General features: G+C 44.5%; 1 protein-coding gene across 1 annotated transcript in view; it reads right to left on the reverse strand.

Moving 5' to 3' along the window:
• Window positions 1-292: 292 nt before the first annotated feature.
• Window positions 293-12,178, reverse strand: part of EXT1 (exostosin glycosyltransferase 1) — a gene marked incomplete at its 5' end in the record, with an annotated part of 172,961 nt that continues 161,075 nt past the window's right edge. The window contains 4 exons of the mRNA XM_080582040.1: window positions 293-3,926; window positions 6,334-6,505; window positions 7,468-7,628; window positions 11,331-11,420. Coding sequence (XP_080438166.1) covers window positions 3,741-3,926; window positions 6,334-6,505; window positions 7,468-7,628; window positions 11,331-11,420 — 609 coding nt within the window. The 3' untranslated portion in view covers window positions 293-3,740. The remainder of the gene's footprint in view (window positions 3,927-6,333; window positions 6,506-7,467; window positions 7,629-11,330; window positions 11,421-12,178) is intronic.

Genomic DNA, 12,178 nt, shown 5'->3' on the forward strand with positions numbered 1-12,178 from the left:
AGCACACCACTGTGTTCATTATGAAATTGTAGCATAGCTTAAACATTCACCTTTGGAAAAAGTTACGGTGATAACTTGAGTTTTTCACAACATAGAAAGAGGGCAAATAAAATCTTGTACAGGCCCAAAGGACTGCATGGAGAGCCAGGCACTTTCTATCTTGGAAATTTGCCCCTGTTTTTGCGTCTCATTTTTCTCACTGTGAAACCCTCCTCCAGCAATAAATTTCATTGAAATTATAACTGGGAAGGGTTTCTTTCTTTCTTTCTTTCTTTCTTTCTTTCTTTCTTTCTTTCTTTCTTTCTTTCTTTCTTTCTTTCTTTCTTTCTTTCTTTCTTTCTTTCTTTCTTTCTTTCTTTCTTTCTTTCTTTCTTTCTTTCTTTTTCTTTTTTTCTTTTTTCCCCTTTAATAAATTCAATTAAAAATTCATCATTTCTCCCAAACTCTAATCCCTATTTTTACTCTGTTTTAATGGCATGGATCTGTTCACATTCATCCATCCATCTCACCCCTGATTAAATTAAGGTCAGTAACCTTTACAAAAGGCCACATGCATAACACTCAGTCAAGTCATCAGGCATTCAAGTACCTGTAAAGTAAAGGCTAACATAGCCTGCTGTTAATGAAAAATAAAATAAGAGAAGGAAATTATAATAAAAAATACAAAAGGAGCAACAAGGAGTGAACCTTGTTTCAGCACCATCTGAATTAAGGGGGGGGGGGAAGGACAAAGAACCATTACTCGCACGTAGGATGTGATAAAAGGGTGATTTCACTCACTAAAGGAACAACACGGCTCTATCCGACACAGACACGCACAGGAGACTTGGAAGCAGGCCTAGTGTCCGCAGGAGCACCCGCTGATAGCATCCGCACCGAGTGTAACACGCCGAGTCTCTACGCTGCATCTGCGTCCAGCTCTTTCCGCGGGTGCCCAGGCCACGGACGCAGACCCATGGCCATTACCCTACCGGCCGCGAGACGCATTCCCTCCTAGAGAGGTGGTCATGCCCGGGTAACGCACTGCAAAGAGGAATGTGCCTAAATGTCCCGATCCCTTCTGGAGCTAACCCTGCCATTGCTTCTAGTTTAATTAGCGATCTGTAAACAGAAAGGACCTCGAACCGCGTTCAGAGCGAGCCTTAGCACGGTCTCTTTCCGCCGCCCCAAAAAGCGATGGTAACAGAACGTCAAACAGCTTAAAGGCCTGGCCTTTCTCGCTGCACTCCAAAACAGGTTGGCTGCTCCCTTGGTACTCAAAATCCAACCCGTGTGCCCCCAGATGGCACTAACTAAAAGACAAGCAGAATTACGATTCTTGTTTTTTGTAGGATCCCCTCTTTCCCTCTCCCTGTTCCCCCTCGACCAGTAGCTACTTCCCCGAGCTGCAGACGCTCCTGTGGGCACGTCCATGCACCTGCCCCCAGACCAGGCCACGAGCACAGCGCGACCCCTGCCCACCTCGTCCAGTGTCTGACACAAGCTCCAAAAACAGTCTGAGGAGAAGATGTATTCCAGTCCCTGGAAGAGCTGCCTGATTTGCAAGGGGACAAAATGGCACGGGAGCTGCTTTACGGGATGTGGGGAGCTGAAGTAGCAGCTCACCATACAGAGACAGGAGGATATCCTGCTCCCTGTCTACCTCTACTCTTGCCTCTCTCCACATACTGACTCTCTAAAATGGCATTAAAAATGGAGCAAATGGTCAGTTTTCTGTGACTTTAGTTAGATGGGCTCACAGGGAGCATCCGGTGGGCACCAGAGTGGCAGAAGGTGCGAAGCGAGACTGCACGGCCAGGGGTGGGGAGCAGGGGAATGCGGCACCTCTTCCTTTCAGCAGCATTTAGTCATTGGCTGCAGTCTCACGCATGTTTTGGCAGATTCCTTTAAAGATTTGGTTCAGATTTAACACAAAATGTCAGGAGCCTGATGTTCCTGCCCTAACTCGCTGTGCTCTGTTCAAATACTGCAATACATATGCAAAGCGAACCTCTCTTTGCAAGTCTTTACATGCCAAATTGCATACAAACATTTAGTAATATGTACTTTGCAGTTTTAAAGCAACTTTCAGGTTAGGGATCTTGATCTTGCCATCTCAAAAAAAATATTTAGGCTTTATGGCATTCCCTCTAATACCAATAACTATTACTTTTACAAACAAGGGTCTGAGGCATGACTCACTTATGGGAGTTGCTTAAAGCTGTGTAGTAAGTCAGTGCTTGAGCCTGAATGAAACGTAATTCTGGTCCGTCCTTCCTATTTCTCCAGCTACTCTTCACCCCTGGTACTGGACAGCCTGGACGCAAAGGAATGAGGTATAGAAAGGCTTACTGGTCCGTAGTGTGTGGGCATGACGCTACGCCCTCTTGCTGTGACTCCAGCAGAGCTCTTAGGGGTGGCTATTGTTACAGAAGGCCCCAACGCACCTCAAAAATGTGAGATTTTGAAATGTTTTTAAAGTGCTTATTGTCTTAGCAAATCATAACAACACCTTCCTGACCCAGATCACCACTTCCGTTTTCATTCTTGAATTTAAAGAAGCACATAACTAAGCAAAGCAGTACAAAAAAGTAAACAATTGGAATACTTCCACTTAAAAAATGCTTCCATCTGAAATGATAAAACCTTTTTGGAGCATGAGCAAAGCTGGTATTTCTGGGGCAGGCTTTTGCCCTAGTTACCCTGCCTCAAGCAAGTCTGGGAGAACCCACTGCTGCCAGCACCGATACCTGACAACGCACTTTACTTCAGGTGTCAAAACTCCAGGAGGGAATTTCTCCACTTATTTGCACCAAAAAATAAAATAAGAAGAGAAGCCCGTGATTCGATTTCATTTAAAACACTTTGTTACAGGCCAAATTCCTGTGTTGCAAGCACTAACATGCTTCCTTTTTTTGCCAACATCCCTCTTGCCCTCAACACAAAGCTATTTCTAGAGGCTCGGCTGCCGTGGCCAGGCAGCAGCAATGGCTCAGGCGGGCTGCATGTGCCCCACACCGGCCGTGCCACGCTCGCCCACTGGCAGGGCCACAGGGAGTGAGGCTCTGCTGCCAGAAGCAGCAAGCGCCGCCGGCCTGCTCCTCGGCAGGGATGTTCCTCTCCCCGCTCAGCGCGGGGCCGGGTGTGTTCCAACACGGGCCCCCCGCCAGCAGGATCTACGCTCGCGCATCGCTCACTGGGGGCTCTCCAGTTTTCCATCCATCCCAAGGAGTTTTGCCATAGTGGCCGCTACCGGCTTGCGGAAAACGGAGAAACAAAATATTAAAAAGTCAGCAGTAAAGGAGAAACATAATACTTCATTTCTGTCCTGCTTGTGCTCAATTCGTTTCTGAAACTGCTGCATTTTCTCCCTGTGAGATTCAAGCGTTTAACTTTGCAGGGGAAAATGAATGAAAATTGCAATGACAATCAAACGCATGAAAGAAAGAAATGGCAGCTTTGAAATATTCACAACCAACACAATTTTGATTAAAGAAAGAACTCTGTTTTTAATAGTTTTTTTTTTGATCATTAAAAAAGTTTAAACCTGCATAGCAATCATTTCAAAAATAATTATTTAATGTTCCATAATGAAACTGTACACAACCTAGTCGTGAGCAACAGAAGCCTGCCAGGCGGGTGAAGCAGTCCGGAGCCGCGCGCCCCCGGGCGCCGCTCGCCGTTTTCGGGTACGGCCGTGCCGCGGCACAGTCTGGCTCCAGGCGGGGCTGGGGGTGGCTCGGCCCCCTCGGCAGCGCTCCTCAGAGTCGTTCAATGTCTCGGTACTTCTTTCTCAGGATGGAGACCTGGTCTTTAAAGAGGACAGGGTCGAGCCTCATCTGAGAGTGGATCAGCGGCATATAGCCAAACCAGCTGGCGAAAGTGTTCATGCAGCTCTGCCGCTGGGCGAAGTGGTCAGGGTCAGCCCAGCGCGAGGCCCGGGACGTCTGTGTGGAGAGCAGAGCAAGAAGTTAGGCGGCGGCTGTGAGGCAACAAAATGGCGGGCGCCACGGCCAGGCTGACGCCGTGCTGTGGGGTGGTGTCACCAGGGCTTGATAGCGCCCAGCTCAGTGGCAGCGGATGAAGTCTGCTCTGTGAGGGGTTTCAAGACAGGGGAAGGATGCCCTGTCTGTGGTGGTAGCTGTCGATGGCAGGCTGGCCACCCCAGCCTTCAAAACACCACTGAGGGCAGCACAGCATGGTGATCTGAGTGTCCGACTGTGGGCTGGCCTCACCCAGAGCATGACACCCCTAGGCAGGCCTCCCAGAGCCTGCCAGCATGCTACCTCACCCCATCTCTCTCTCTCTCTCTTTATTTTTAAACCCTCAAGCTATTTAGGAGAGAGAACAAGTCATTAAAAAACAACAGGAAAGGAAAGATGGCTGCTGTTTTCCACTGGATGTGCACATCCTACAGTCAAGCTGCTGCCCATGGCCCTCAGCCATAGGAGAAAGATACAGTGAAATTAGTTTTTCAGGTCAAAACCACATTTTTTGCAGTCCAGACTTGCAGAAATTTATACAAATTTCAGCTACCTTCTAACTGAGCTCAGTAAAAGTCAACACAAGTTGTATATATGTGAAATCCTGTGGACTAATTTTCCAAAGTTGAGGGCAGCTGTAATTCCTATAAAAGTCCATTGAAAATCAACATCTCTGAGAAAAGAAGCCCTAAGAGCTTTAAAGCAGTTATTGCTCTCTATCTGTACGTGGCCTATGTGTATGAACACAACAGAACTATTACTTACGAGAAACTATGAATGCTGTGAAACTGCTAAGTTTTGTTTTGTGCCACTTCTCATGCATCTCTATGGCACTTACGTTTCCACTACACTTTAAAAACAAATATAAATTCATAAGCTCAAAGTGTGCTAATTAAAATGGGAAGAAACTGATGAAGTCAGGGAACTGCCAAATGATTGTTGTACAAGATTTGATCTTTATCCAAGGTCTGTCCAGTTTAGCTCAAGTGGTAGCTTATAATGTGCATTGATTACAGACTCTTGACTATACAGAGGCACTAAAGAGCAAGCAAAAGCTTGTTGCTAGAGGATTATAGCAGACATTCTGTCCATTAGCAGTGAATTTCCATATGACTATTAATCTCTGTCACAACACGGAGGTTATGTTAATTTTTTATTTGTCTTTCAAGGAATTATGAACATAGTCCATTACATTTCCCAAAGCTGCAGGAACAACTTGTCTTTTAGAGAGTTATAGTTCATGGCTGACTCAAGCCACCCGTACTAAAAAAAGAAAAATGAATGTTCAGACTTTGCCAAACAGCCAAAGCACATCCCTGTGGAGAGGTGAAGCTCAAACTGGAAGCAATAGGCACTTTCTGGATGACACCTTATTGTTCATGTAAGGTCTCCCAGGTACCCAGATGAGTCTGAACTGCTGAATACTACCAAACATGAGATGAAAATGCAGTGGCATACAGATAAGAGAGTCTACAAACTGGTATGGCCACTCCCCACTCAAAGATACAGGTAATGCTAACAGGAGAAAATGTGAGGGGAAAATAGAGGGCTGCTTCTTTCTCCTCTCTCCTCCTTACCCTAGTAATCCTGGTAGTACTGATCACAGACATTGCGGCAGCACAGACAGAAGATTGTTCAGGACTTGAAGGTCTTATAGGACTTTTTATTACTCTCATCACTTGCTCACACAAGGGAGGAGCAGATGTGCCCCCAAGTTAACATGTATCCCTGTTACTAGAAGGTATACCTATTTCTGCCATAATAGAATACTTATCCGGGAGCTGGAAGAGGCCCCAAAGCACATGTTTCATGGCTGCTAGTGAGTGATGGTGTCACCATGGGACAAAATGCTTCTTGTGGGAAAAAAAACACTTTAAAAATCATGAATTACCTCTGTTGTGACAGTCCAATGTCAGTGCTTGAATCACAGTACATACTTGAAAATGGTATAGGGATGGCCTGGTACATTATATATTCATTATTAATAATTAAAAACATAAAACCTTTTGAGAATTTAATTCTGCTTCTAGCATTCCATGAAGTCTTAGGTCTAGAATATTTAATTAGAAAACTGGAGTTTAACTAAAATTCAGTCACTAGCATCATCAGTTCCATGACTGTGAGATCACTATGAATAACATAGTGTGAGAAATTATGAAGAGAAGTTGTCATCTATAGTAGGTGTTTGCCATTTCTCCCTCTGGACTTCCCGTCATTATAATAAGCAAGTCTATAGTCTACTTATAGCTCTGCCATGCTAAAAACTGCAGAAAACAGACAGAATGCTATTCATTCTGTAAGCCTGATTAGAAATTCAAAATGTTGTATTGTCAATGCCTCCCAACAGCTAAAATATGCTGTGGATACATACCTGTCCCATCATGGTCTCCTTATACTGTTTTTTCTGTGTTACTTTGATTGGAGGCAATTTTGTCACAGCTGACACCAAAAAATTCATTAGAATGTCCTCACAATTGGCCAGTTGGTCCACCATATTCTTTAGGCTGGCAGGCAGGTAATGAGTGTACAGGTAGTGATAATATCTGGAAAGCAACAGCAGGGTTATTAAGACAAGTCACTGGGCTTTCAGGGACTATGAACTCTGTCCCAGCTGAGACAGAAATTTTGTCTCAACTCTGGATACACCAGATCCCTTCTTCTTGTCCCATCCTCCAACAAGAAGGGAGAACTAATCAGCATCTCATCAAAACAGTAAACAGCACTAATAACAAAACAAAATATGTTTTTTTTTTTAATGTTAAAAGAAAAAATGCAGACCTAAGTGTTAAGATAATGAAGAAGTAGGAGAGAGAGCACCCTCATTGCTATATTGGGATAGCCAATACCAATGTGTTTATCTTCTATTTCTTCTTTCAAAACTGTTCAGTCAGAAAGAACTCTGTTCAATTAGCCTGCTACTGTCCTCATTGTTCAAATTATTCTCCTTTGGGCCTATATCATCCCCTATGGTCTTCTTTGCTGGGATGTGGATTAGGTACTGCAGAATATGATGCCTTTCTCCTAAAATCTAGAGAGTCCTTTGGTCTGCGGAAGTTCTAACAACAGGGGTTTTCCCCAGTATGCTGGTCTGTGATGTGTCCACTGTGCTACATTTTTAGAGTAGCCAGAAGACTTTGCAGACTGCAGCTGTCAGCCAACACATACCCAGAGCTGGTCTGGAAGTAACCTCCTTTCTGCTATGCTACAGGCCATTCAGCCGAGCCGCTTAATGAATTCGGGAACTCTTTGAAGTGTGTAATTCCTGATGTTAAAAAGAGCAGTCCGACTGCCTCAAAATACAAGTGACTTCAAAGAGACCCAACAAGCGCAATAATGATTACCAGATCCCCAGAGCTAAACCAAGAACTTAAATTATTACCCCATAAAAAGTAGACCCATTTATTATCTTTCCATTTTTCCCCTCCCCGGAAGAGTGTTCTTCATCCCCCTCTCCCCCCACTTTGCTTCATGCAGAAGGAGGACAGCAGATGCTTTGGATTCTTACTTGTGGTAAATAGCAGCTCCTGTCAATACCATGGAATAGTCATTAGTCCACTTGGAGGTATAGCCCCACCTCTCCTTAGTGTTGTCCCAGAAGTGACTGCGAGCAGGGTACCCTACAATCCTCTCTGGAAAACTCTGCCAAACTGTAAAGGCAAAATCCACCTGCAGACAAAGACAGAGGCCAAATGAATACCAAAATTGTTTCAACAAATGTCAACAAAACAAAATATTACTTTGTCACTAATTCATAATTCAAAATCTTGGAACTGTGGCAAAACATTAATTCTATGTATTCATCAGTAAATTAAACTGACTGCTTGACATTTTGCCCTATAATTATGCACATTTTAATGGTTCCTGTTAAAGGGAGTCTAGAGCATCACAGCATTACATTAACATTTTCAAGCTTGCCCTTTACATATCAAACCTTTTCAAGTTACAGAAAGAATAGGTGTAGGTGCATGCATTTATACCTAGATGCAATATAGAGTGGTCGCAGCCATGTGGGAAACCGAGCCTTTTGCACGTATTCACGCATTTCACTTAACTACCATTTCAGTGCTGTCAACACAAAGCCTGGAAAATTGGGAGTCAAGCACCTTCAAGTTACAGGGGTAGCTCAGTGAGGTTAAAACTAACAACCAGTGTGGATTCCTTTTTTATATTCCATCTGTTCTGAGCCTTTAAGGTACATACAGGTGATACTTTAAAGACTGTCTGTATGACCAAGAGGGTTAAACGTATAGCTTAATAAAGGGGAAGATAGATTCCCATGTAGCTAAATGGCTTTAGGAGCCTGCACTTTAAAAAAATGAATGATGCTATATGAGTCACAAGGTGTTAAATGCTGACTATAGAGTTTCTTATACCTATTTATTTATGTATTATTTTTCTTTTGTTGTAACTAGATTAATAACTCAAATCTCAGAGAATTGGGAAGGTGATATGAGATCGCTACCCCAGGATCCCACCAAATACTGGTGATACGAGGAAAGAGATGATCGGGGTAGTTTGCAGAAGGCTCATCAGCATTTGATTTGAAAGGATTTTGGTAAAAATACATATAGAAAGATTTTTATTACAGTAAAGTTGGTTGGCAGTCCCTTCAATTCAACTTACACTTTGGAACTCGAGCTAGACTGAAATTTTTAAAAGCGTTAAAGGCAATCCCAACTGTCCCAGTCAAAACCAAGAAAAAGAGACATTTGTTTCTGCATTGCATACAAAGTTCCCTCTCGATACCAGAGGGACCTAAAACCGTGCTCAAAAATGCTTGGAAAACCTTCCAAGAACACAGCCAAAGTCAAGGGTGTAGGGGTTAGATAAAGAAGAGCTGCTATGAGAACAGTCACATTTTGTGTGATTATTGTCAGACTTCTCTCATTTACAAGGATTTTTATGAAACAGAAGAGTCACACATGTACTGGAACACAAAGTTAGGGACTAGCTATTTTCTTTCAAGTTGTTTCAAGGAATCTGAGGCCAACGAGAAAGACAGTGCACACAAACCAGTTACCGTTGTGCTAGTTCTGATCTCATCCAAATCAGTACCACATGAAAAAGCTAAAAGGTTTTTTTTTCCCTGTGAAGGCCTTTCCCATAAAGCCTGCCATCTGTTTTCTTTCGAGATGTTTGAGAATCTCGAACTTAAATAAATAATAAAGTGGCAACACCCAGTGTCCTCACTTGTGCATTCAAGTATCTGTCCTTGTACCGGTGAAACACAATAAAGCAATCACCCTAACAGAAAAAAAGGAATCACTAGTCTTTATCCTGTGTAATTTTTAGTAGCATTACCACACAGCTGATCAGCAGGAAAAGCCAGCCTGGCTGCCAGTCTCTTAAATCCCCGTATCATTTCTAACTCATGCTGATTTCTAATTACTTCCCACACAAACATCCCTCTGTGCACATGACACAGGTCCTCTCACAAGAGCGACTGCGTGCCATTCTGCTGTGAATGGAAAATCTTTACTGCACGAGAACTGGACAGAGCAGAAGACGTGTCTGGTGCCTGCTCCTCCCAACAGGAATGTGACCGTGTTTGACCACGTTGCTAAATTGCCTCTTAAGGTCCCTGAAGCTTTGCCCCGACGACCACCCATGAGCAGCCAGTTTCAAGGGAAGTTTCATACCACGCGATTCATGTCTGCGTTTGAAACAGGCTATTTCTTTGTGTAAGCTGCATGATGAAGGAAATGAAGAGGTAGAAAGGCCCCAGTTCTTCACAGAGAGCCACCAAAGAGAGACGCTGACCCCAGCATCCTGGCTGAGGCATGCCAAAGTGGCAGGAGAGAGATGGCCAGCGGGATCTCTCTGCGGCACAGGGGTGTGAGGCTCACAGAGCCAAAACCCACCATGCACACATGCGGTATGGACGGCAAGCTGCTCACGGGAGGTAAGAATTCCCAAAGAAATGCTTACGTTATTTCACACAGTAACAAATGTTTGCATTTCAGAATGCTGAGTGTAAAACAAGGCCGAGTCGAACCCGAACACTATTTATTTCACATACATTCCAAAAGCCTGAGTGACTACAAAGTTTGGAAGATGACGAATACCAGGCAAAACAAAACAAAGCCCCAAATCCTCACGGAATCCACAGGTTGGATTGCTGTCACTACCACCTCAGTGCACACTGACGGGTCTTACCATGGCCCTCAGGGCAGCTGAGATTGGACCCTTCATCCCGAGCAACAACCTATTAGGAACTGCAGCCCTAGGACAAATGCCTTTTTTTTTTTTGGTTTGGGGTTTTTGGGCTGTGCAGGGCTTTGCACATGATTTCACAGCAGCTGTATTCTTCCTGATCTAGCAGGAACTATCAAGATGTAACCTTGGTATCACACTGGTTCAATGCCATTTGTAAAGCAGAAGAGGGCTGCCATGGCTCCTTCTGGAGCAGCTTAACCACAGCACAACAAAACCATAACTGGGAGAACAGCAGTTGCAATCTGATCCATTCAGAACAATTTCAGTGACATCTTAGGGTACATAGCAGTTACTGGCGGCTAGTGTTAGGCATTTCCTCACTAACACACGAGCAGTAATTGCATCAGTGAAAGGTCCACATCACCGACAAAGAAAGCAGTTTCATAAAGGTGAAGTGGGGAGAAAGGAATGGCCATGGACATGGAGAAAAAGAGGGGAAAACAAAAGAAAATCGAGCTTTTCAGGCTATTCCCTGGCCATCATTAATAATGCATTTCCCAAATATTGCACTCTATATAAACTGTCATCAGTTGCTCCTGTGGTTCTCAGGAAGAGGTTCCAGAAATCAATACTCATCCCAGTTGTAAAAATTGGTTTTCTACAGTATTTTTCTTTCCTAGCACTATCTTGCTCTTGGCACAAACACTCCAACAACTGAACTAGCAAAGATCTCCAACTTTCTGGGACGACAGAACAGTCAGCGAGAGAGCATTCCTGAGTGAAATCCTGCATTAGGGTGGTGACACTGTTTTGGAGCGACAGCAGTTCCCTGCTGCTGACACCCCTACTTTCCCCACCTACACCCTACTGGTAATACGGGGGGAAGAAACGCTACCCTAATCAGAAAAGTGAGAGCAGAGTATTGAAGCTGACTGCTTGTGGCTGCCTACACCCGCCTGCAGCTATGTTACTAAAATAATAAAGAACGGAAGAACCATATGCTAATGATGAGCCAATTAACTGGGGTGAAAAGCTCTTCTGATGGTAGGCAGTGGCAGGGTTTCTGAAACAAGTGCGACACAGAATCTGAAGAGTATTGCGGGAAACCTTATAGCACTTGTTCACCAGCAAGGCCAAGGGAAGAGCCTATCTGCTGTGCTCAAGATGAGTCGGGGAGCCAAGGCAAACGCTCAGGATGACAGAGACCCTTACCTCAGTGGTTGAAAGCACGGTGTCCTCATCCAGGCTTAGCACTGCATCTGTCACTATGTTGTCGTAGGGTAGGAAGCGACTGCTCATAACCTGTGGGTATCCAAGGGAGGAAAAAAGTCATTTAAAGGAGTCATTTCCATGGAAATACTGTATTTCATTCCTCACTCCTATTTCCTTTTGTCTTGGGAACATTGCATGTCTGTCTGATAGAAAGGACTACTTAGTTCAGGAGGGAAACTGTCATTTTCATCACTCCAGCAGTCAGCTCACACCTTCTGCTTGAGGAGTAATTTCTGAACAGATCTCTCCCTTTGGGGCACGCTGCCTTCCTTATGTGACAAACTGCAATGGTCCACGCTGAGAATTAGATGTACCTACAGCTTCCTGAGGCAGGACGTGCTCCCTGGCAGCTAGGACAGTGCCTCTGCCCTCCCGTGGGGTGTGAGGATCGCAGACAATGAAGCACTGACGGGGACTTTGCAGCACTCATAAGGCGACACAGCTGGGAACCGCGGAGCCCAGGCTGCGTGTGAAGGACGTTGCACTGCCAGGACCGTACCCCTGTCAGCTGGTACAGCCCCATCGCTGTGCGCTCCTGTCGCAACAGGGAGCTGCTGCCAAATGGTGCAACGTTTTCCATCAGAAAAGGAGAACACACTAAGGAACACGAGTACCAGGTGAGCTTCCTCTGCATCCAGAATCATACTGATATTGTGGCATTTTTTCAAGTCACATTCCTGAGTGACGCAATATATACATCTAAAATCTACATGCGGAGTAGCTTTTAAAAACGATGGCAGGACAGCTCTCAAGGCAATAAGGAATAGAGAAGTGGGATCAAAAAGGTA

This window comes from Anser brachyrhynchus, assembly GCF_964034855.1.
Source record: "Anser brachyrhynchus genome assembly, chromosome: 2".
Taxonomy (NCBI): domain Eukaryota; kingdom Metazoa; phylum Chordata; class Aves; order Anseriformes; family Anatidae; genus Anser; species Anser brachyrhynchus.